At 36.9% G+C, this 26,410-nt stretch overlaps 1 protein-coding gene and 2 non-coding genes across 3 annotated transcripts; 2 read left to right on the top strand and 1 right to left on the bottom strand.

Annotated features, from left to right (window-relative positions):
- The first annotated feature begins 2,305 nt into the window (after positions 1–2,305).
- LOC114647601 (transcription factor HES-7.1-A-like) lies at positions 2,306–16,002 on the top strand. Its single transcript, XM_028796206.2, has 4 exons — positions 2,306–2,612; positions 6,055–6,150; positions 11,648–11,735; positions 14,994–16,002. The coding sequence occupies exons 1-4, from the start codon at positions 2,574–2,576 to the stop codon at positions 15,494–15,496; spliced, it is 726 nt and encodes a 241-aa protein (XP_028652039.1). The 5' UTR covers positions 2,306–2,573; the 3' UTR covers positions 15,497–16,002.
- A 6,696-nt stretch (positions 16,003–22,698) lies between these two features.
- Positions 22,699–22,772, bottom strand: trnat-agu (transfer RNA threonine (anticodon AGU)). Its single transcript has one exon. It is a non-coding gene; the product is annotated as a tRNA-Thr (tRNA).
- Positions 22,773–23,128: 356 nt separating this feature from the next.
- On the top strand, positions 23,129–23,210 carry trnas-uga (transfer RNA serine (anticodon UGA)). The gene has a single exon. It is a non-coding gene; the product is annotated as a tRNA-Ser (tRNA).
- Positions 23,211–26,410: the final 3,200 nt, after the last annotated feature.

Genomic DNA, 26,410 nt, shown 5'->3' with positions numbered 1-26,410 from the left:
CACGATGAACTATTTACATTTGGAAGAAGTCAAGGGTTCCCACGGGCTAAATTGCACTTCACTCTTTAATGGTGGAGATTTTGCTTTCTCGTACACAATAAGTGAGAGGTAAGAAAAACATATTCCGGGAATCCAGTCTGTGGCTGCTTTATTACATTGCAGGTCCTCATCAGCCTTCAATACACTTTTTGGTAATAACAATAAAAGATGCAAAAGCATTCATAACATCACTTATGGCACATTTGAAACAATACGCCGTTATTAATGCTGTACGTGGATGCATATGACCTTATAGGTTTTCAATAGGAAAAGCTAAATTAACTTTATTACAGAAATATCGAATGCAAAGAAAATCATAAAGAGTTCAAAAAGCATGAGATGCTTTAATGAGAAAAAAAAAAGAATGAATACAGGTCTAAATAAAATTAAATCTGTAGTAAACCATAATAGAATTACGAATCGAAGCGTTTAATGTAAGCTGCTAAACGTCCACTTGTGCCCATTTGAGTTTTACGACATTTAGGCAGCCAGTATCTTCTATCACTTTAAAACTTTCCCACGCGTTCCTTTCTTTGTGAAAGGTGTCACGCTGGTAGCCGCACCTTCTCCTATCCTTCTGGAAGTCTTTTATAACCTTTTCTTCAAAGCAACTCACAAAAGTTGTGTTTCACGGAGTGGTGATAATGTTCTCAACTCGTCTGTAGCTCGTGGCTGAAATGTATTGCCGCATTTACAACTGCCAAATTCTAACTCTCACATGTCCTTGAAGTTAAGAAAAGAGCATATTCCCAGGGTTAAGCATTTCTAAAAACATTCCCACGGAACTGATCCACCTGTAGCATTTTCTACTAGAAGGATATTGCTAATGATACCAGTTATTAACAATTTTTAAATCAATAAATACGTGTATTCAGTAAATATTGAGCGTTTGGATAGCTGATATCTAAGAATTTTACATACGTAACTTGTAATCCGAAATCTATTTGTAATAAAAACGGGTATTTTAGTGGTATCCATTAATTTTAATAGAAACAACCATAATTGCCATGTTTAATTCTTTCGGGTATTCCGATAATAAAACTCTTTCTTTCTTAACTTCTTGAACATTTCTTCTCGTACAGACCCATTGCTTGACAAAGAACCATTTCATTCTGAAAAGGTTCTTTGCATATGCAGTTAATTATATGGATTTTGAAAAGGTTCCTAACATATGGATAACAATGAAATATTTCATATATAGCAGGGTACAAGTGTGATATAACATATCAAGAAAACATCACAACTGAGCCTCTGTTATGCAAGAGTCCTTTTAAAATCACGAACCCAATGGTATTTCACAAATCTGTTAGCATCTATTCTTTGTTATTTTTGAATATATATATATATATATATATATATATATATATATATATATATATATATATATATATATATATATATATTCAATTTGGGATGGTCCATTTGTGAACTAAAACAGGGTCCCCTATAAGGAATCGCTCTGAAGACCTCCTTTGGGACCTTAATTTTTAAGAATGAAGATAACAACAACAGCAGTAATAGTAGTAATAGCACGGCTGACACGTTGCCGTGTAATTGACTCTTTCTTGATTCTAACATTGAGCCTCCGCGGCCCTAAAACGACTGGATAACTTAGCCATAAGCTAATCAAAAGTGTTGAGTGGCTTCCTCTTTGTGAAACTCCATTCATTTAGATAGATAGATAGATAGATAGATAGATAGATAGATAGATAGATAGATAGATAGATAGATAGATAGATAGATAGATAGATAGATAGATACTTTTATTCTGCTTCTCATCCATACACCAGTTCAGGGTCACTGAATCAGATCTTAGCTTCGAACGCATTATGCTCAAGACTGAAATGAGTAGAGTATTAGTCAGTCCATGCGCGTGCACACACTCAATGCTAATTTTGCATAACCTATATAATTTTCTCTTTTTTCATAACAAGTTCCATTAGTATACAACGTTTTCGTGAGTGATTATTTACGACCAACAGATAACACTTTCAATTTAACACTAACTCAGCCTACACAACATTTCTGAAAGTGTTTTCATAATTGCATTTACCAACTCTGTTTTGGCGATCGGATAATTAATAAGTATTAGTTTGTTAACATAAGTGCTGCTGTTGTGTTAAATATCTTTTCCATTGTACGTTGTTTACTTGTATTTTTGAGATACAATTATGCACTGGCTAGTAATCACGTAAAAGCGAATAAACACATCGCATGGATATAATGAAAACGACAGGAATTGTTTTGTCATGGAAGTGTGACTTTTGGCATTGGGGTTTCCATACATGCCAAAAGTGTGAATCCCTATACGAAATGCAGGAGTCTCAAGCCACGCTTTCACACCTTGTTTTAGCACGTGTAATCTTAAAAAAATCACACGACCGTCCCCAGGTCATTTGCATTTGTCACCTTGTGAAGTGTGCTTGAAGCGTTCGACGAAGCAAACGGCTAGGTGTCCTCGCCATATAAGCCTGGTCAAATGTACTTTAACCTGATTAGCCTGGAAGAGCAAGGAAATCGGTGAGGTTCTCAAGATGTCCAAGACAGTCGCAACATTCAGGACTTTGAAAAAAGTAAGGCTTGCATACGCTAAAATTAAATAATAGTATAAGGATTATTTTACTCATGTGATCATGTTCAAATATTTTTAGCAATTTGGTTTGTTTTTACCCAGGACTTGCTTTTAAAATACTAAGTCAGTAGTAGAAAGTGGGGAGAAACAAGGCAGTAAATTCATATATAATAGATCAAACAGAGAGAAGGATCTAGATGCATCCCTGTTTTCAGATCACTTTATTAATGGATAGAGTGTTCTGAGTTTGAATCCTTTCTCATTATATATGTGGGTCGTCCAGCCGCTGCATCTCCAAAAACGTATTGTACAGATTAGTTGAATCAATGAGTGAGCGAGCCCTGCGATAGGCTGGCATTCTATCCAAGACCGCGTTCTTTTTGCGCCCAGTGCTGTTAAGAATAGACCCGGGCTTCCCTAGAGTTTGAAATGGGTTTTTAGGGTCTGTGTCTGGTATTCTCAGATCAGGTATAGCAGGTTGACATCACATGGATATATTAAGCGCTTTTATCCTTTTTTGCACCGTATATGCTTGACTTGGCTCTAAGGATGTGCCGTGTTACACTGCTCAGCAGCTTTCAAAATCAGGAGTGGTGCACATTTATAATGACATTCAAACTTCGGAAACTTGATCTGTAAAAGTGCAAGTAACCGATGTACAGCAAAAAATAAGCCCTATGGTTAAATTAACACAATTCTAAATAGCTAAATTTCCCGCAAATTATTTGTAGTACTAGGGTGTTGTACCGTGTTAGCCATTATGAATGTAGAGAAAAGCCAAGCAAAATGACACCTTGTATTAGCTAACTAAAAAGATTACAATATGCAAGCTTTCGAGGCAACTCAGGCCCCTTCTTCAGGCAAGATGTAGCTTGCATATTGTAATCTTTTTAGTTAGCCAATAAAAGGTGTCATTTTGCTTGGCTTTTCTCCGCAAATTATTTAATGCTTAATTAACATCTGTACATAACCGAATAATCATGGACAGAAAACGGTGCTAGAGTGGCGCAGTGGTAGCGCTGCTGCCTCGCAGTAAGGAAACTTGGGTTCGCTTTCCGTGTCATCCCAGTGTGTAGTTTGGATGTTCTCCCCGTGTCTGTGTGGGTTTCCAGTCCAAAGACGTGCATTAGCGATCCTCAGTGCATGGTGGGCTGGCGCCCTGCCCGGGATTTGTTTCTACCTTGCGTTGGCTAGGATTGGCTCCAGCAGACCTCCGTGACCTTGTGTTAGGATATAGCAGGTTGAATAATGGATGGATGGATAACAGATGATGAATACAGTTTTTGCCTATTTTCGTATTTTGATAAATACATTTTCTATGATTCTGTAAATGCCACTACCGATTTTAAAAAATATTGTACTGAATAAATCAGATAATCAGATACCTTTAAAATGTAATTTGGCACATCTCAGTCGCTTGTCATTTCAAAGAAGATGAAAGACGTGCCTTTGTGGGCTACACATCAACTAGCCGAAGGTATGGGGTTCTTTGTTTACTTTTGCGGCGTTTTTTTTAAACCAGAAACTAGCCCCACAAGTACTGAAAGACTAGTCCCATATATAACATCCCACTTAAACTCACCACAGCGAATCGTGTTCTGCAGGGGTGCCCAACTCCAGTCCTGGAGGGCCACATTGACTGCAGGTTTTCATTCTAACCCTTTTCTTAATTAGTGATCTGTTTTTGCTGCTAATTAACTTCTTTTGAATTCATTTTAATTGACTTGCGGTTTTTAAGAAATGTTTCACTGAATTTCTTTATCGGTCCTCTGAATTGATTCATTTCTTTCCTTAAATGGCACCCAAACAGAAATGAAATGTGAAGTGAGTGAGCCAACAGAAGACCAACTAAGTCAGGGCCTCAAACTCCAACCAATTTCACTCCAACCAGATGCTTAATGAGGCGCTGAGTCTTGTTGTTAATTAAACCCATTTTTTTACTTCCATGGCTTGTTGCTTCTCTCATTGTGCAAAAGCCGTCATTTCCAAAATTGTAGATTTTCTCTTTTCTAAGAGCAGATCAGCATTCCTGAGACCTTCACCTTTCTTTATTTTCAGATATTGTATGATGGACACAGTTTGCTGGTCTTGTTCTGGCTCATTTTGTATCTCATTATTGTTTGGATGCTAATTAAGAAAAAAGAAAAACATTGAGGGGTCTTCAACAGCAAGTCAAATAAAATTAATTCAAAAGAAATTAATTAGCAACAGGTCACTAATTAAGAAAAGGGTTACAATGAAAACGTGCAGCCACTGGGGCCCTCCAGGACTGGAGTTGGGCACCCCTGTTCTAAACAATCCGAAATGCCGATTATGCGGTGACATGCGTGAAAAGTGGTCATACTGCGAAATTTAATGTAAAGCGTATTTGTTTGGAGTTACTGTGTACCAACTTAATGCAACTAAAGCAATGGGAAAACAGTAAAATAATAACTTAATGAGTATAAAAAACATGTTCCTTTATTTAATGTAGTTGGGTATGTGCAACAGTACTCGAGAGTTAAGTCTTTATTTTAAAGGCAATGAAATCGGATGGCTTTTTTTTATTGTCAATTAAAATTGTTAATGATGTTTGCGAGATTTGTGTCGATTGTGTTGGAAACGAATACCTAACTCCACCAAACATAGCCATTATAATTAAAGAGTCTTGAGCTACCTACTGTATATAAAAACAGAAAATCATAGCATAAAGGGCCATCCTTAATGAAAAACCCGAAACAAGTCGTGACACTGTAAAAGCAGCAGCTCATTGAATCTTCTCCCATGTAAAATGATCTTCTCTCTAAAAATGTCAGTAAACAAATGTATAAAGTCGGTTAATTCACCAACATCAAAACTTTAACTTTTTTAAAAACTTGAATCAATTTTATCTTGGAGAATGGTATGAAACAGAGGGTTACAATTCCATTTTCAGAGTAAGGAGATAAACAAAGTAAGTTTGAGAACATGTAACAAGTAAACATTGTTTGCGATAACTTACAAATGTGTACAAATGTATGAACTTACACGTGTACTGTTACCATCTGTTCATGGCTACTCATCTAATATGTTGCTGATCTAAAAAAAGAAAAAAAGGTTCTTTCTGGAACCTTCATGTGGATGGTTCTTCTGGCAGCCAAAAATGTTTTTCCACTGTCATCGCCCTAAAGTATCTCTCTCTCCCTCTATGGTACAGTATATATGTATCTATGTATTTGGAATGCTTGATCATTAAATGCAGCTTGTCGTGATAATTGTTGCTCATATTGGAAAGGAATATAATGGCTTTAAATGACTATGGTTAACACAAAGATTTGTATAAACATTTCACCCCTGAATAAATTACATGCTATTTATTCACAATATTTATATGATGCTGTGACTTTTAAATGTTTCTTATTGTTGTTTTAAGTTGCATTGTGCCTTCGAACATTTGTGTTTCTTAGTCTTTTTTCACTATGTAGATTTTAAAGCCTCTCACAGAAAAACGGCGGCGTGAGCGAATCAACGTGAGTTTGGAGAGACTAAGGGTTCTACTGCTAGAAAACACAAATGATGAGGTCAGTATTATCTCTGCCTTCCATCACAATATTAGACTCTTTAAATTTCAACAAATCTTAATCCATTCATTAGGGAAGGTAACTACTATATGTTGTCTACTTAATTAGTTTTGAATTCTGCACCCCATTTGTTTTGGTTAATGTAACTTTTCCTTTAATAATTGTTTGCAATTTCTGTATGTGATTGTGAATGGGCAGATATTTATTATTGAAGGTGCAAACACCATTATACAATGTTCACCAGTTCCAAACAAACTGTGTGTTTGGAACATCAGGAGGGTTATTATGTAAGCTTAATTCAAACATAAGAATGCCTGCATATTAAAGTAAATAATGGAATTTTTTTTTTTTTGGTAAGGGTATAGTATGGTATTTGAAAGTATCATATAACAGATTTGTGAAATTTCAACAGGTTCCTGATTTTTAAAGCACATATGGTGTATACAATAACACAGGTTCAGTTCAAGTTTTCTCGATCTGTTAGTATCCTGCTTAATTGCCTATTATAGATTAAAGATTTCTTATTTTGACTACATGCTAGGGACCTTTCCAAATCTTGGAGAGTTAATTTCATATGTAAAAAATCCTTCCTAGAATGACATGTGGTTCTTCAGAGCAATACCATAGGAAAACCACTTTTGATTCTCAAAAGACCCATCCACATGAATGTTCCAGAAAGAACCTTTATTTATTTGGATCTGTAACAGGTTTCACAAATACCCATGAAAAGATGGCAACAGATTTGTGAAATACCAATGACTCATGCTTTCAAAAGGACTATTGCTGCAGACGTAGTGTCCTGCTAGGTCACCTACCATACATTAAAGATTTCTTTTCTTTTTTTTTTTTTTTTACATAATAGGATGTTTTTAAAAGCACAAAGAACCAACTTCATACACAAAAGAACTCTTCCCAGAATAAAATGGTGCCTTGTCAAGCAAATTTGCTATAAGGAACCGCACAACCCAATTAGGAGCTATAAAATGTCATTAAAGAAACATTATTTTTAATAGTGTAAAGTGCCATTTTAGAGCCATTACTTTTAATAAATGGACCGGAGCAGAATCTTTAATGTACAGTAGACTACCTAGCAGGATACAAACAGATCAAGTAAACCTGTGCTGAGCCTCTGTTATTGTATGCAGTAAAAATCCTTTTAAAATTAAGAACCAGTGGCATTCGCATATCCGTTATAATCTAGTCATGGCTGTTTATGGAGCCCGTCACATATCTAAATGTACAAAGGATCACTCTGGAACTTTCAAATGTATGGTTCATTTGGGAGCCAAAAATGGTTCCCATAAAACATTGCTCTGAAGAACCACTTTTGTACCTTTATTTATAACAGGGCAAGTGCCTATACAGCCCTGTTCCTATGGGGCAGATGAAAATTGGTAATGTCTGTTCAATAGCATGATAATACGCCTGTGGCATACCTTGTATATGTCTGTGTGTAGCTAATGCAAAGTGGGTAATTCTTTTAATCTAAAATGATAAAGTTATGTGTTTCAGTCCTAGAACTTTATGTGATACTGCAAAAGATAGTCTGCATTCTTTAAAACATATATTTTAAACATCTCTGAGGTGTTGCCATTAAAGAACACACCCAACCCTTATATGACACTGATAATGAATGTCTAATACAAATAAAGACATTAATTGCTAGTAGCTTTGAATATCTGGTATGCAAAATTTTGAGTTGTCTTGTAGTTTAAACCAGGCATGATAAGATGAATAATTAAAAGGCATGGCAACAAAATGGTCAGCACTGCTACTGAGCACTTCCTGATTAAATTCAAGTTGACTCATCTTCTATTTGTAGTTTCAAGAATCTTCCAGTATTTATAAGAACATTCAGTTTGGTCCTGTGTATTCACAATGACACACATATAAGGTGAAAGTAGTGTGCGTGATTGTGTCTTGTGATGGATTTTCATCTCTTTGATAGTTTATTCTTTCTCTGCACTAGAAGTTGCTGGGATAGACTTCAGTTCACAGATATCCTGTAAAAGCAGGTTTCTGTTCTGATGTCAAACTACAATTGCCCAGCACAAAATTACAAATCTAATCTAAAAACATTAAGGAGCTGACTCAGTGATTTATCTTTGCTGCAATATGGTTCAGGAGATCCACTGTATCTGCTCTTATTTTTTGCAAACTACCTGTTATTAAAATTTGTTATCTAGCTCCGACTTCAGAAAGGATAAATCTTTTTCAAATGTATGATTTCTTCTGTATTGCTCACAGCAGCACAACTCAGCATACAGATGAAGAAAATCTTTCACAGAGGAACTGACTCAGTAATTTATATGAAAAAGCTTAAAAAGACAGTGGTTCCTGTGTGTAGAATTAAAGCTATCCCAGTCCATCTGTACATTTTTCAGCCCATTTTTCCAAGCTCATGGTAGTAGGTTAGAGGTATTTGCCGAGAAGCAGTTTGACCTGCAGGCAAACAAAGTGTAATATAAAATTGGAGCCTGTGAACATCTGTATCCCTTTTTAATATTGTGTGCATATGTACATCAGTTCAAAGTTGTAACTGCCAGTATGCAGCTAAAAGAGACTGTAAAACATACAAGCAAAGAGGAATATTTTGTTTTTATTTTCCCAAAGCTCACATTGCACTTAAATTAATTAATGTTCATTTTGTAAATTAAAAGTAATTTTAAAAGTTCTATTTTTGGTAGTTGTTATGTTGATACAGACAGCTATCTGGTGCATAACACTTTGATGGGTCATTTCCACCTAATTTATTTCATGTACAGTAATAAGCCATTTTTCTGAAACATGACATTATCAGAATCTAACACCGCATAAAGTTTTAAATAGCAACAAATAACATGGAAGTGTATTGTGTACCTTTTAAATGATATAATCTAAAAATTAAATTAATCCACTTCAGTCTTTTAGTCAATAAGTTTGCCTGTTTTGGGCTTTCATTTAGAAAAGTAGGAATTCTGTATTTATTTAACACTAGACCCTACAAACATTTATTAATCATAAAAAAGAAAGCATGAATAAGCTGGCGTGTAGGAGATCATGGGTTTGCACCATGTGCTTGGTGCGTGTTCAATGAATGTAACATGTATCCAAGCAGGAATTTCAGTTTTATGACCATCATCAGCTTTCAAGCAGATAATAGCTTTAAAAATCAAATATATTTATGTGTTAACAAAATGCATACTGATTGAAGAGAAGGTTATGCTTTACAAACTGACTATTTACAGTATGTAAACATGTTTTAAAACTAAACAAATAGCAAGTCATAGATCATAAAATTACCCAACAACTAGTCATGCTGGTATTTGCATTTAACTGCTAGTCTGTGGGAGCAATGCAGGTAAAAATATCACTATTCTGTGTGTATATGGTAATAAACTTGTATCTATTAAAGTAATACAATAGCATACACACATAATTATGCTCTAGAATAGTGTTTTTCAGTTTTCCTCCTCTGTAAGCATTTTAATAGGCCCGCGTCTCTGATATGGATATGAGCAACACTGGAGCACCATATGAGGAACAGTCCTGTCTCCTTTTTTTCTGCACACTTTACACCTCAGACTACAAATATAACACAAGGTCATGTCACTTGAGATATTCTCAGATAATTCTGCACTTATGGGGGGTATCGAAGGTGTATGTGTATAGGAGTCAGATGGAGAACTTTGTTTTTTGGTACCGAAAGAATTGTCTGCATGTTAACATCAGCAAAAGCAAAGAACTGGCTATTGACTTTTGCCACAACAAACAGCCTTTACATTCGTTCACTATTTAGGGAGTGGATGTGGAGGTGGTGCATTGCTAAACTACTTGGGGGTCCACATCAATGAAAGGTTGGACTGGTCTAGTAACCCAGCGTAAGTACATAAGAAAGAGCAGAACAGGGTCTTTTTCTTAGGAGATTGCGTTCCTTTAATGTAAATAATGACATCCTTCATACAGTATATTCTTTATAATGGCCAGTCAGATTTTTCTATGCTGTGATGTGCTGAACCAGAAACATCACTTCAAGAAAGGCCCTCTGAGTCAACTAGCTAATTTAAAAGGGTAGGCTAAGTTAAGGGATGCACTCTGGACCCACAGAAGTAGTACAGGAGGAGAGGATGAAATAAAACTGAGTACCATTATGAACAATGCTTCACATCCTCTCTCTGACACACTAACAGTGTGGATTTCCAGCAAACAAATTATTCAGCAGAAGTGTCAAGAATTGCTACTTAGGCTCCTTTATACCAACAGCAATATGCCTGCATAATGTCTCACTGTAGCTTTAATCGCCAAGTCAGAAGTTTTTTTCTTTTTAGTGATTCTGACCTGTGTTCAATCTGTAGTGTGTTTGTAAATACTAATATATACGTGTGTGTGTGTGTGTGTGTGTGTGTGTGGTTTGTGTGTATTTATTTATGGGGTTGAAATCTAAGTAATTACTTTATAACTCAGCATACAGTATTCAGCATTAACGTTTGCAGTTAACCATCTATTGGAATGCATTTTGTGTTGCATGCAGAGACAAAATGCCTTGCATTTGTCATTCCACAGGTGACACATCATAAACATTACACCACCTTTTCCAGTATATATCTCTGCAGCCATTCACCCTGGAGCTCCAAGTAGGTGGAGATGGCTCCAATGGACACCAAAAGAGTCTAGCTGCAGACCTCAGAGTTTTGCCCGCTTACACTGTGGTTAAGATTAGGGTTGTTGGGAGGCTTTTCTGACTCAAATAATGATGACGTCCATTAAGTCAAATACATGTACATGAAGCTGCAGGGTGGAGGCTCCTCACTGCAGAGATTACCAACTCCTGGCTTTTTGAATTGTATTTTGTAATCCATGTAGTAATAAATTGCATTGCATTTTTCATTCCAATAGTTGACATATCACAAACATTAGCACTGCTTTTACGAATCCCATACCAAACGGCAAACAACATAGAAACAGCAACTGGACAGTCACAGAAATACCCTCTAGACACATACATAGACACCTATACTTGTATTAAGGTGGATGAGCTTTTGCTAAAAGCCAAATTTTTCCTTCAGGTACAAATAAAGTTCTATATAATTTCTAAGAGGAGCAATTACGTAATGGGATTTTGACACAGCAGATAATTAAAATAAAAGATAAAACTTAAGAGAGAAAAATCAATAAACTTGTTTAGAAGTGCCTGTGTTTAAAGATTATAAGTAATGCATTGCTATATACTTTCAATATCATTAAATAACTGCAAAAAAACAGGCACTGAGTTTGAAAAATTCAGCTTAAGGCAAGAACATTTTTTTTAGAATATTGGTGAACATGAAAACATGCTCTTGCAGTGGTTGTTAAGGACCAAAGTTGAGGATTTCTCTTTTAGGGAGGTGGCGGCTCTGAACAGGTAAAGACATTTTTTTTCCTATAATCATAGTGTATTGAAGGCTATCAAGGGAGGAATATCATTTGATCACCAGAATACCTATAGAAGTATTTTTGTGTATTTTTGTTTTGTGTGCAGCGGCTCCAGAATCCCAAAGTGGAAAAAGCAGAAATTCTAGAATTGGCAGTTCAGTTCATTGGGAAGAAAGAAGCTTTAAAATCTCAAGGTATGTTGAAAAAACCCAAACTTTTTCATCTCTAAAAAGTGTAAATTGTAAAATAGATCATGTAAAGGTTAAATTCATGCTGTTGAATTGACTGACAACCCTAATAGGTTCATTGTGGTAGTGGGTGTGAGATTGCCCTACAATAGAGTAATATCCAGTTCTGCATCAACAGTCCTTGTGGCGCTGTACAAAAAAATACCATAGCAAAGCATTACCTACAATGACATGCCATGCCATACCTTACCATTTTATACCATGCAGTCATATCATACCATTTTGCAAGCCTGAATCCAGAGGGCGGCAGCATGGTGGCACAGTGGTAGCGCTGCTGCCTCGCAGTAAGGAGACCTGGGTTCGCTTCCTGGGTCCTCCCTGTGTGAAGTTTGCATGGTCTTCCAGTGTCTGCGTGGGTTTCCTCCCACAGTCCAAAGACCTGCAGGTTAGGTGCATTGTCCCTAGTGTGTGTGTGCCCTGCAGTGAGCTGGCTCCCTGCCCGTGGATTTGTTCCTGCCTTGCCTGTGTTGGCTGGGATTGGCTCCAACAGACACCCATGACCCTGTGTTTGGATATAGCAGGTTGGACAATGACGGACTGACTGAATCCTGAGTGGGGTCACGAGGAAGTACAAAAAGAGTAGTCTAAGAAAATGTAAGGGAATTTTATTCCTTTAAAATTTCTATTTACTCTTTTATATCAGGAGTCAGCAGAAATAAACACACAAAAAATATGCAAATCCATTTGTAAGACATCTACAGTGCATCCGGAAAGTATTCACAGCACATCACTTTTTCCACATTTTGTTATGTTACAGCCTTATTCCAAAATGGATTAAAAAAAAAATCATTTTTCCCTCAGAATTCTACACACAACACCCCATAATGACAACGTGAAAAAAGTTTACTTGAGGTTTTTGCAAATTTATTAAAAATAAAAAAATTGACAAAGCACATGAACATAAGTATTCACAGCCTTTGCAGTGAAGCTCAAAATTGAGCTCAGGTGCATCCTGCTTCCCCTGATCATCCTTGAGATGTTTCTGCAGCTTAATTGGAGTCCACCTGTGGTAAATTCAGTTGACTGGACATTATTTGGAAAGGCACACACCTGTCTATATAAGGTCCCACAGTTGACAGTTCATGTCAGAGCACAAACCAAGCATGAAGTCAAAGGAATTGTCTGTAGACCTCCGAGACAGGTTTGTCTAGAGGCACATATCTGGGGAAGGTTACAGAAACATTTCTGCTGCTTTGAAGGTCCCAATGAGCACAGTGGCCTCCATCATCCTTAAGTGGAAGAAGATTGAAACCACCAGGACTCTTCCTAGAGTTGGCCGGCCATCTAAACTGAGCGATTGGGGGAGAAGGGCCTTAGTCAGGGAGGTGACCAAGAACCCGATGGTCACTCTGTCAGAGCTCCAGAGGTCCTCTGTGGAGAGAGGAGAACCTTCCAGAAGGACAACCATCTCTGCAGCAATCCACCAATTAGGCCTGTATGGTAGAGTGGCCAGACGGAAGCCACTCCTTAGTAAAAGGCACATGGCAGCCTGCCTGGAGTTTGCCAAAAGGCACCTGAAGGACTCTCAGACCATGAGAAAGAAAATTCTCTAGTCTGATGAGACAAAGATTGAACTCTTTGGTGTGAATGCCAGGCGTCACGTTTGGAGGAAACCTGGCACCATCCCTACAGTGAAGCATGGTGGTGGCAGCATCATGCTGTGGGGATGTTTTTCAGCGGCAGGAACTGGAGACTAGTCAGGATAAAGGGAAAGATGACTGCAGCAATGTACAGAGACATTCTGGATGAAAACCTGCTCCAGAGTGCTCTTGATCTCAGACTGGGGCGATGGTTCATCTTTCAGCAGGACAACGACCCTAAGCACACAGCCAAAATATCAAAGGAATGGCTTCAGGACAACTCTGTGAATGTCCTTGAGTGGCCCAGCCAGAGCCCAGACTTGAATCCGATTGAACATCTCTGGAGAGATCTTAAAATGGCTGTGCACCGACACTTCCCATCCAACCTGATGGAGCTTGTGAGGTGCTGCAAAGAGGAATGGGCGAAACTGGCCAAGGATAGGTGTGCCAAGCTTGTGGCATCATATTCAAAAAGACTTGAGGCTGTAATTGCTGCCAAAGGTGCATTGACAAAGTATTGAGCAAAGGCTGTAAATACTTATGTACATGTGATTTCTTAGTTTTTTTATTTTTAATAAATTTGCAAAAACCTCAAGTAAACTTTTTTCACGTTGTCATTATGGGGTGTTGTGTGTAGAATTCTGAGGAAAAAAATGAATTTAATCCATTTTGGAATAAGGCTGTAACATAACAAAATGTGGAAAAAGTGATGCGCTGTGAATACTTTCTGGATGCACTGTATATTAGGATTACATTGACCAAAGTGTTTCCAGCAGTATTGGGGGGCAAAGCAGGAACTACGCCTAGATGGGTAATCAGTCCTTTACAGGGCACATTGCCACACATACCAGAAAAAATGCATGAAAGAAAAGTTACAGGTTTTAAAATATTTAACTTCCTAGTTTAAATTCACCTGTAGCCCATTTCATTCCATGGAAAACAAATGACTAGAATTAAATTAAGACAGGGAATTCCAAATATATTCACGTGAAGAGGTTGAAAGGGGGCTCTTTCAGGATTCTCAGGGTACCTAAAGCATTCTATATCATAATATGGATTGTTCATTTCGGTTTTGTAAGATTTTCTGCAAGTAACTGGAAAATAGAGACATTACTGCATTTTGATCATTTTTATGGCATTTGAATTTAAAGGTGCCATTTCAATACCTTCCTGTAAGTCAGAGCAGTATTCTGAGCAAGTCCGTTAACCTGGCTATGTTCAGAATGTTGAAAATGTATCCTATACAGTATGTAAAAGCAAATAAATAAATAAATAAATGTATTCTGATTTTTTAATATGTCTTGGGTAAAGGCATATGCCAAAAACTGAATAATAGCTGTATTTAAAATCTTAATGCTTACCATATTAAAGAAAGCATGCTATTACAGTTTTTAAATAAACCCCTTTTGAAAACAGAACTCACTTTATTTTATTTAATTAGAAAGAAGGAGTAAAATAATGTAAAAAGCTAACAATAGCATTGGGGTTTCTATTTAGCTGGCATAAGTTTTTCTTTACAGTGTGCTGAAATTGAAATGATGTGAGATTCCATTATAATTTTATCTTACACAGCTTTTATTTTTCCAATGGTGTTAACATTTGTTGAAAAAATGTTCTTTGGTAGTTACAGAAAATTTACAGGACATCAAAGAAGAAAGCTTCAAGAAAGGATTTAAAGGGTGCTTGAACCACATGTCCAGCTTTCTGAAAAAAACAGACAAAGGCAGAGGGCCCAAAGCAAAAAGAAAATTGCTTTGGCACAATTTTCCATCCCACCTCCACAAAGATGAGAACAGCTTCTTAAATACAAGCATTGACTTTATGCCACTTTCCCCAAGTTTTCAACAGAATCAACCTGGACTAAGGCAGTGTAAGGTGCCTGTCCCGGCTATGTCACCTTTTGAACCCATAGATGACTACAGGCCAATGAATCAAAGGCCCATGACTTCAGCATTCTGTCATGCCACACAAATCGCATGTGCACCCTTTACGCTAAACACAAAACACTCTGAGGTACCTACTTTTAAAAACAGTCCAACAATGAATGACACAAACAGAAATGGCACTTCAATATCATTGATGGGAAGAAATATTCCTTGTCATAATGTGTGGAGACCTTGGCCATAAATGATCAATTCAGTCTCTGGCACATTTTTAGTTTTTCTGTGTTTCTACTAACTTCATATGTATATATTTAAATGTTCTGTGTTGTATTGTGAATTTGTTGCCAATGATATTGTGAAAAAAATGTCTTAATTGTTTATAGCATTTTTTAATATTCTGGGCTGTGTTACGTGTTTGCAATTATGACAATACTATTGTTGATAGTGATGTCTGGCTCTGTGAGGGTAAGGGTTTTTCAAAATGCAAAGAACTTTCATTTAGGCAGAATCCTAAAATGCTCAAATACTGCTGTTGTCTAAACCCAGGAGTGTGTTTTAGTGTTAATTTATAGGGATGGATGCCCAGAGGATCTGCATTCATGTATCACTATTGAGTCACTGTGTCACCCAGATCAAGTCAAGAATAACTTGCATAAACAGGGATCTCTGTGAAAATTGTATTCTACACATAAAGCACTTCTTCTGTTGTGTGCACCATGGTGAGTGTTAAATAATAAATACTGTTGCATTATATTGAGTGCTAAATAAAAATAATAAATTTCCTGAGTGTCTGTTTTCTTACTAATGTTCCTTCCCTGTGACATTTTTTTTGATTGTAAAAGTAATTGAAAATTATTACCCAATGCTTACAGTTAAATAGAGGCATATAGACAAATCTCACCAGCTTTGAAATAAAAGTAGCTCGGAGAAAAAAAACTCACAATTTCTAGAAACATTAGACATTGTTTATATTTATTGCAGCCCGACAGCAAGCACTAATATATTATAAACCTGATTGAACTGGACGTTTAGAAACATATTTACCCAACAAATGTATTATTACTTGGGAAACAATCCATTTTTTCATAAATAAATAAGGCACAGTAAAAACTGACAACTTTGCCTTGGACTAGAATAACTATAGATGTTGGGGGCAGCAGGTGAACTTTCAGCTGACATTAATGTTGAGTTGATTGCTAGACCAAGGGCAGCTGAGTTATGTTGGATTCAGGATTTTGTGTTGTAGATTTAACTTTAAATGGATAAATATGCATTTTTTCCTGTCAATGCATACTAAATAATCAATAATGTCAAAGTGAACTTATATTTTCAGAAAGGTTTGAAAATTTATTAAAAATTAAAAACTGAAATTTCCGATTTACTGTATTTAAGCATTCAGACCTTTAATTCAGTACTTTGTATAAGCCGCTTTGGCAGCAATTGCAGTTTAAGCTCTTCTTGGGTAAGCCTGTACAAGTTTTGCACACCTGGATTTGGGCACTTTATTTAATGCTTCCTGGGAGAACTTCAGATTGGATGGGATGAATCTGTGAATGTTTGTCTTTAGGTCTCACCACAGATATTCCATGGGGTTTATGTCTGTGCTTTGGCTAGACCACTTAAGAAAAATCAGAGACTTGTTCCAAAGCCATTCCAGTGTTATCTTGGATGTATGCTTGAGGTGATTGTCATGTTGGATGATGAACTTATACCCCAGTCTGAGGTCACATGCAAATTTTTCTTCAAGGACCTCTCTGTATTTGGTGGCATTCATTCTTCACTCAAATCTGATCAGCCTTCCTGTCCCTTCCACTGAGAAGCGCCCTGATGCTACCACCACCACGCTTCACTATAGGGATGGTATTAGGTATCCACCCGACATAGCGCTTGGAGTTCTACCTCATTATACTAGAGAATCATTTACCTTGTGCTCTTAGAGTTAAATGACATTTAGCAAATTCCAAGTGAGCGTTAGCCACTCTACCATCAATATCTGATTAATGGAGTTCTACTAAGATGGTTCTCCTACCTTGAACATAGGAAAGGTGCAATATAAATAAAATATATTATTATTATTATTATCTCAGCAGAGGACTCTGAAGATCTATTGAAGTGACCAATGGGTTATTGGTGAACTTCCTGACCATGGCCCTTATTACTTGAGTAACCAGCTCTAGGAAGAGTCCTGTTGGTTTCAAACTTCTTCTGTTTCACCATCATCCGAGCCACTGTGGTTCTGGAAACACTCAAAGCTTTTTTAAGTGTTTTTAAAATACTTCCCTGTTTTATGCCTAACCACAAGTTCATTACAGAAGTCTACAGGGAATTCCTTGTGCTGTATGGCTTCTTTTCTCTCCTGTATGCAGTGTGAATTGTGGGACCTTCAATACACAGTTGTGTGTGCCTTTTCAAACAATGCCTAATCAGTTCAGTTTTTCACAGGTGAACTTTAATCAAATTCTTGGCACATCTCAATGATAATTAAAGCAAACAGGATCCACCTGATCACAACTGTAATGACAGATTTCAGTTTTTAATTTAACTAAATGTGCAAACCTTTCTGAAAACACATTTTACTTTGTCATCATGGGTTATTGGGGTAGATTGATTGGCAAAAATTGAAATTATATCAATTTAAAATTAAATCTACAACAAAATAAAGTGTGCAGTAAGTGAAGGGGTCTGGATACTTTCTAAATGCACTGTATGTATCAAGAAAGTAACATAATCTTGTAAAAGATCTTACATTGTCCTAATTGTCCTAATCCTAAAGTGAACTATGTTTACTAAGATGTGTACACTATGTGCCTTAACAGGCTGTAGAATAGTTGGTTAGGCGCAGTAGAAGGCTGAACTGTGTCTCTTAGGGTTACAGATAGGTATGTTTTGTCCAGATATGAAAGTGTGAAGCTTTGTCCAATTGGGTGCTCTTGGAATTTTAAAAAAGTCTCCCCATAACTCCAAATTTAAGGGTCTAGACAGTATCTTACTTCGCAGCTGATTTTAAAGGATCAGTCTCTCCAGTGTTTATGCTGTGTTCACATACTATGGAAGATATAGGAAGTGCAAGCACTCTTTTGACTGCCCTGCAACATGTTATTTACCATAATACTTTCTTACCAGGTTTTGCCAAGCTGCAATGTAAATTTGACATCTCTCCTTAATTTATTGTACAAAATTAGAAAAAAATGGTATTGTATTTAGATGTGGAAGATTGTGGGTTCGCTTCCCGGTTCCTCCCTGTGTGGATAGCGCTTTAAGTACTGAGAAAAGCGCTATATAAATGTAATGAATTATTATTATTATTATTATTATTGTGATTTTTGCCTAACGAATGTTCTCTATTTTTTATTTTCATTACAAATTGAGGTCATATCTTTAATTTCAACCTTGTTTGTTGTCTGCCATTTTGTTCTCCCAAAGCTCCAATTGGATATGTGGGTAAACGGAATGAAGTATGATGTCACACATGGTAAAAAATTCACACAAAATTTGAATGCATCATTACTTAAGTAAAGTCCACAGTCAAAAGCATGTGTTCCTCCTTGTTAGGAAGGTGATAAGAGAGTAAGAGCTGAAGGAGAGGTGGGGAGAAGTTGTTATTGCCATTTTGGCATGAAAATTCTGAGGGTGGGGGCTGGACCACTATTTTCCTTTGTGATTGTGGACTCTATGTTAACATTGATTTATGTAATTAATAAAACATGTTTTGCTTTTGCTAATGACTCCGTAGACGTGGAAGTTAGTACACAATTCATGTCACAAAAAGAAAAAAAAGAAACGAAAAAAATTAAACAAACAACGGGATGCTAGTGCCTGGTCCATTGGCACCAGATCATTGTAATACCATCTGACATCATTACCTGAAAAATACTGCTATGTAATAAGTAAATTGAGAGCCTTGTTACCATCCACTGCCCAGGAAAATTTATTTTGCTATGAAATGTCTCAGTTGAAATAGCAAGACCTCCATTTTAGATTTGAATGGGTTTGATGTGAAAAAGGAGAATAACACAGAAAGAACATGCAGACTACACACACTGCATGACTCAAACGTGAAACTCTGGGGAATCCCAATAGTAGAGCTAATCACAACGTGACCAGGTTTTTGCTGCAGAATTTGGCAAATAATTGAAAAAATGATTGGGTTAGTGCTTCTTTCCCATAAAGTGGAACAATGACTTGTTAACTTTGATGGATTTTTCAGTGGTGGATGAAGATCAAGATGCTGCTGAGACCCATCAATGTAATGACTTGTGTTCAATGTGTATTAACCTTTGGCTACTTTTGAGGGTACAAATGATGGTGGGCTTTTACTACATCTTCACTGGCTTAGGTTTCATAGCAGCATAGGTGCAAATGTATAAAGAAAGTACAGTAATTCCAACAATCAGGAGACTTCTAGCCTTCTAGCCTCATGCTGCACAACCACACACACCCACACAAGATTACAGTAAATGGAGAACACTGTATGGCCAATAGAGGTAGCCCCTTCAGTCAAAACAGACTTGCAACACACAGTATACAATAATCACAATTCCACATATTACAAAAACAATATTTTCCAAAACAAGAAATTCTGAGCATATGATATAAAATTGGAAAATTTACATATTTACCAGGGGAGCTGTTCAGGTATTTAAACACACTCTTTGTTCTTCTGATCAGTTATGATTTGTATGTCAAGTGTAAACATAAAGCATCCTCGACCACCTTAAGTTTAGCTGACTTTTGACTAGCAGTGATCCGCTATCCGTACAATAAGAAAAATGTGAAATTCTGTCAGCAGGTTTGTCTGCTGACGTTTCCTGTTGGAAGATGTATAAAATGTGTGCATTCCACTTAAAAGTACAAGAAGAAGAACCTTGAAAAAAGATGTCTGCATGTCATTTGTACTATGATTACAATGAGAATGCAGTCTGGATCAGAACAGGCGATTTGTTATCAGCCATTGAGTGAATGTGTTTAAAGCTTGCACAATAATATGGAAGTAAGGACTTGCAAAGTCTTCTATAAGAATTTGAATTTTCATTATATGCGTCTACGTTACTAAAAATTAATCACTGTAAAATGCACCGAAGCACTGTAACTTTTATCACTATGTGTAGAGTGAGGTTACTAATGTTAATCAACTCTAACAAAGCTCTGTTGTTGTTAATTTTTAAAAATGCAGCACATTTATGAAAGGCGCAGTTGTCTGAAAACTAACGGGCGTGGTTCATTTTTCCTATAGGGAGTATAGTCTGAGATTTGTATTATAAAGTTCAAAGTCTCCTGTTCAAACCACTCAGCAGAATATAGACGAGCACAGGAAGGCACCATAGTCAATAAAAGAGTGAATGTTTCACGTAAATCTAACTTACAACATTGATTTTCACAATAGGTTTAGAATAGTGAAAAACAAAAATTTAATGATTGAAAAATAATTTTTCAGTGTGTTCTAAATGTTGTTTGTGGTTATGCAAGCTTATTTATGCTGAGTTGTTTTCAAAATACTGACAATACAATACAATACAATTTATTTTTGTAAAGCCCAAAATCACACAGGAAGTGCCGCAATGGGCTTTATCAGGCCCTGCCTCTTGACAGCCCCCCAGCCTTGAATCTCTAAAAAGACAAGGAAAAACTCCCAAAAAAACCTAGTAGGGAAAAAATGGAAGAAACCTTGGGAAAGGCAGTTCAAAGAGAGACCCCTTTCCAGGTAGGTTGGGCGTGCAGTGGGTGTCAAAAGAAGGGGGTCAATACAATACAATACACAGAACAGAACAAATCCTCAATAAAAAATTTTTTAGAAGTGCGGAGCAGAATTTAACAGTAGATGATATCACATAATAAGATTTAGATAATTTTAGACTCCTTGGGACCTCATCCATCAAGCTGCCTCCCCCATTTGGCCATTCCACGGCTGAAACAGTGTTGGGCCAGCCAATCTGATGAAAGGACCCCTCTTTCTCACGAATTCTGTGATCCTCCATCAGGGATGACTTTGACTTAGGCAGGCAAAACAACTTGGCAGGTGGGCCGTGTCACCAAGTGCCACATTTGAGTACTGAGAAGAGAAACAGAATAGGTGAGGGTTAGTATCCAATTCTAACTATCATGTTACTTATGTTTTAGTGCTAATGACTAACAACAGAGATGCAGTCTGTACAGTTAATCAGCAGCTCTAGTCAGGATATACTAAACTGAAGTAGTGAGTCTTCAGCTGGGATTTAAAAGCTGAGACCGAAGGGGAATCTCTTATAGTAGAAGGCAGACCATTCCACAGTTTAGGGGCCCTGTAACTAAAAGCTCGACCTCTCATTGTTATTTTATTAATCCTTGGAACCTTGACAGAACTGTAGCATGTTATATTTCAGAAAGGCAACATTTCTTTCTCCTCTGGACAACATGAATTTCTTTCTCTAAACATTGGATTACAATCAATGACTAACATAACTGACTATTGACTTCTTTTGAAAATATATATTACCGTAACTGCGGTGGGTTGGCACCCTGCCCGGGATTGGTTCCTGCCTTGTGCCCTGTGTTGGCTGGGATTGGCTCCAGCAGACCCCCGTGACCCTGTGCTTGGATTCAGCGGGTTGGAAAATGGATGAACGGATGGATGGATGGATATTACTGTAATTAAGTGCTGTTGTTAAACTGCGCCTTGCGTATGGGAAAGGCGCTGTATAAATAAAATATATTATTATTATTATTATTATTATTATTATACCGAGAAAGGAAATTGGTATTGAATGTATATTATAATTTAAAAATGACATAATTGAATTATTTAGCATGAGATGTTTTGATTCGGCATAATTGTAAAATGGAATATAAAAACGGAATGAAACAGTTTGTTAACTTCAATGAAGATAGAATTGCAGTTGTTGACTTCAGTAAGTATTATGAGAGAAACCGTACACTGGTCAATGCTCCTGACAGTTTTTGAAGGTTAAATAACAGACAGATGTCTTAGTGTTCTGAACCGTGATCTGTCAGATTGCAGAGGACTGGTACGGGAGTCGGTTCGTACAGTTTCCCAGACCAACAGCTCGCAGCCAGGCACAATCCCCCACCTTCAGTCAGTGTGGAATGTCTATCCTTAAATTTCTGCTTGTTCTCTTCCCTTAAGGAATACCTGATTCAATTTAAATACAATAAAGTCATGTGAAAATACTGTCCATTTTAATACCCAATTTGAAGCTGGAATTTTCACAACGGAATTACTTCCCCATCCCCACCCCAAAAATGTATGGCGATTACTAAATAAAAAGTATCCACTTAAGTGTTTGTTTCTTATTAAAGTAATATTACCTTCAGTACCTTGATTTTATTAAGTTCCTTTTCCTAGATACCGTGACGTCTGATACTTAAAGACACTGTTCGTTTGGTATTACTACGTTTAATTTCCTAGATACAGGGACGAAAGACATACAGATCTGATATAATCAGTTTAAAAGGCACCGCTGGGATTCGAACCCAGGATCTCCTGTTTACTAGACAGGCGCTTTAACCAACTAAGCCACGGCGCCATTAATAACAGTATAAATCCATTCTTATCTAATTTCTTACCTATCTGTCTATCTAGAACTCTATTTTGATTTCCTTGTTATATTTTCGGGTCAAGTAGATAGGTGTGTGATAAAATTTGCAAATGATGAAGTGCTATGTAACTTTTCAATTGTCTCTTCATGATGAATATTACATGACGTTTGTTAACAAACGTCATGAGAATTAATCAATCAATCAATAATCCCGGACACCGTAATGGTCCACCTTTTATAGATGTAATGAAAAATCACAAAATACAAAATTCAGAACAAATCCCAAATAATCAATAAAAAAATGAAACCTGGTTATTCTAAGTGGAGTTTGATGGTGTCGTATGGCTGTGATGGCCGAGTGGTTAAGGCGTTGGACTTGAAATCCAATGGGGTTTCCCCACGCAGGTTCAAATCCTGCTCGCAGCGAATCTTATGTTATTAATGCCGGCTTTCAACGGCAATCATCAAAGATGGTGAAGCATTTCCTTAATTTTAAATTTGCACTTTTAATAACACTGTTTCATTCCTGTTTTACAACACACATATAATGGCAACTCTTTCACGTTACCTTTCTTGTTGAGCTTAAATTTATATCACAGTGTTGCAATTTAATTTGTTGCTCTGAGCACAGTTTCTTAAAGTATGTGCTGCGTTGAGGCTTGCGTGTGTTAGTTGAGGTATAGCTGTGATTCTTGAGCGACGATCTACCAGAAATTACTTCAGGGATGCTGGTTCAAATCCCGCTCATGGTATATTACTGAATGGAAGAATATATCTCTAAAATAAAACAAAAACTCTCTTCAACGAATGGTGCTTTGAATTCTACTTTGCAGATTTAGTTGTTTATTTTTCTTTTTTGATTAAACAAAAACTGTTTAATGAATGATTGATTCGTCAAGGAACACATGAACAATAAGCATAGTTAAAATCACAATTAAACAAACTGCCTGCAAATTCTATTGAGTCATAATTATCCATCCATCCATCCATCCATTTTCCAACCCGCTGAATCCGAACACAGGGTCACGGGGGTCTGCTGGAGCCAATCCCAGCCAACACAGAGCACAAGGCAGGAACCAGTCCCGGGCAGAGTGCCAACCCACCGCAGGAGTCATAATTATAACAAATAATAATGCATTTCACTTATTTATATAGCACCTTTACCAGGGTCGCTAATGGTCCTGACTCGCCGTTGTATTTAATAGGAATGAGTCGCGTACGGTTTACGAAGTGTCTCGCGATGACTTTCTCAGGATCTTTATGAAATCGGCTTTGACTGTCGGCGGGGGACCCTAACCTTACCTCGAAGACAGCAAGGGTCGCGAAAAACAAAGTTTAAGAAAGTCTGCGCTACAGTTTTACATTTGCTTCAAGGAAAAAAACACTGCAGTAAAACAAAACATTCCTGTTTAGTAATTACTGTATTTCGATTTTATTGGAAACACTTCGATTCTATTCTCAATGAAAAAAATAACATAGTTTGAATATACTTGTGACAAAAGAGCTTGAAAGTTATTAATGTTCATTTTCATGCTGAAAAAAGAAGACTAAAGGGACTATTTCAACCGTCAAGCATTCAAACATAAGAACAAATATATTCGAATGAGTCATACAGTCAATTAATTTGACAGTCGTTAATTTGGATGCATGGTACGTTCAGACTCCATTTATTCATTCATTTATTTATTTATCTATCTTACTCATATTAATCAAAGGTTTCATGTAACTTTCTTGATTATTTAGCCTGTTAACAAGCAAGTTTTACTACGCATAAGCACAATTTTGTAAGCATGTAGACCGATGGAAAATATAAATCAAAACCAAACTTATACAAATACTGTGACCGTGCAAAAATTCGTTCTTTTCCTCTTATACATTTTCGTGTTTCTTGATTTCCTGATAAGCCTGCTGGTGAAGGGAGTCCGCTATCTCACCTTACCAGAATCGAACGTCAGTTGTTCTTGGTTCTCGAGTGACTTTGGTAGCGTAGCAGGGGAGTGCTCGATGTGTAGGAAGGCACTCATAGATGGTCACCCCAGTTTGTGGACAACTTGCCATTTTTTTAATAACACAACGGTGAATATACAACACTGAGATACCCAAGAATACTTCTCCTCCCTTCTACAGTTTCACTCACTAATTGCTCCTCTTTCATTTTTTAAAAAACATCACTAAGTTTATTAAAACTTCCTAACATGAACTACTACGTGAACTACATTCTTAATGAAACACGCAGATTTAAGTTTCAGTGACGATCTCAGACGTGAAGAACGCAATATGAACTTTATTGCAAATTGGAATTTATTTAGAAAGTGTAAACGTTCTGAGATGGTTTATGCAACCATATGCTCTCGATGCATCTGAGAAGATCTGAATGCTTGGGTTTCTCGAAAGACACGTAGCGCTGTGTACGACGTTAACTTTTATTTAAGTACGTGCGTGACTAGAAAAGTGTTTCCCCAAAACTCTTGGTAACTAAAGTAATAAGTTAAAGTCATTCGTTAGTTACATTTGACCCGGCTCCTAAAGTATATAGTACAAACAAAGACAGACAGAGGCTTCCAAAGAGAACGGCAGGAAGTAATTGCATAACACATTGCAGTATTAATGTGTCACATTAAAGTATTAATTAAGGAAAACCTTGCATATACAGGAGCATCTCAATAAATTAGAATATCATCAAAAAGTTAATATATTTCAGTAATTCAATTCAAAAAGTGAAACTCATATATTATGTATATTCATTACACACAGAGTGATATATTTCAAGCGTTTATTTCTTTTCATTTTGCTGATTATGGCTTATATCTAATGAAAACCCAAAATTCAGTATCTCAGAAAATTAGAATATTAAGAAAAGGTTCAATATTGTACAACAACAACATTTATTTATATAGCACATTTTCATACAATGTAACTCAAAGTGCTTTACATGATGAAAAAAGAGAATAAAGACAAAATAAATAATTAAAATTAGGGAACACTTATTAACATAGAATAAAAGTAAGGTCCATGGCCAGGGAGGACAGAAAAAACAAAAAAAAACTCCAGACGGCTGGAGAAAAAAAAAAATCTGCAGGGGTTCTGAGGCCACGAGACCGCCCAGCCCCCTCTAGGCATTCTACGTAACATAAATGTCCTCAATCAGTCCTCATGGTATTCAGGGTTCTCATGGAAGAATTTGATGATGACGGTCATGGGGGCTTCTGGCCTTTAATCCATCAATGTAGGGACATCACGGTGCTTTGATTAGGTGGTAGTGGCACAGATCGCCACCACAGAAAACCAGAAAAAGAACAGAACAGAAAGTGGGGGTTAGTACGGATTTTGGAGCCACCAGGAATGATAATGATAATTAATTGAATATACAGAGCATCAGGATTCATGTTTCCCTCTGCTGACAAGCTTTATGGAGATGTTGATTTCATTTTCCAGCAGGACCTGGCACCTGTCCACACTGCCAAAAGTACCAATACCTGGTTTAATGACCATGGTATCACCGTGCTTGATTGGCCAGCAAACTCATCTGACCTAAACCACATAGAGAATCTATGGGGTATTGTCAAGAGGAAGATGAGAGACACCAGACTCAACAATGCAGACAAGCTGCTGAGCTAGGCTTCCAT

This window comes from Erpetoichthys calabaricus, chromosome 3 (assembly GCF_900747795.2).
Source record: "Erpetoichthys calabaricus chromosome 3, fErpCal1.3, whole genome shotgun sequence".
Taxonomy (NCBI): domain Eukaryota; kingdom Metazoa; phylum Chordata; class Cladistia; order Polypteriformes; family Polypteridae; genus Erpetoichthys; species Erpetoichthys calabaricus.
Note: the sequence above shows the minus strand (reverse complement) of the source record. Positions and strands in the feature narration are given on the sequence as shown.

Bases quoted from the DNA above. Each gene is read 5' to 3' on its own strand.
- LOC114647601 (XM_028796206.2), top strand. From the start codon at position 2,574: ATGTCCAAGACAGTCGCAACATTCAGGACTTTGAAAAAA. The intron at 6,151-11,647 runs GTCAGTATTATC...TTTTGTGTGCAG, and splicing joins TAGAAAACACAAATGATGAG to CGGCTCCAGAATCCCAAAGT. The intron at 11,736-14,993 runs GTATGTTGAAAA...GTTCTTTGGTAG, and splicing joins AGAAGCTTTAAAATCTCAAG to TTACAGAAAATTTACAGGAC.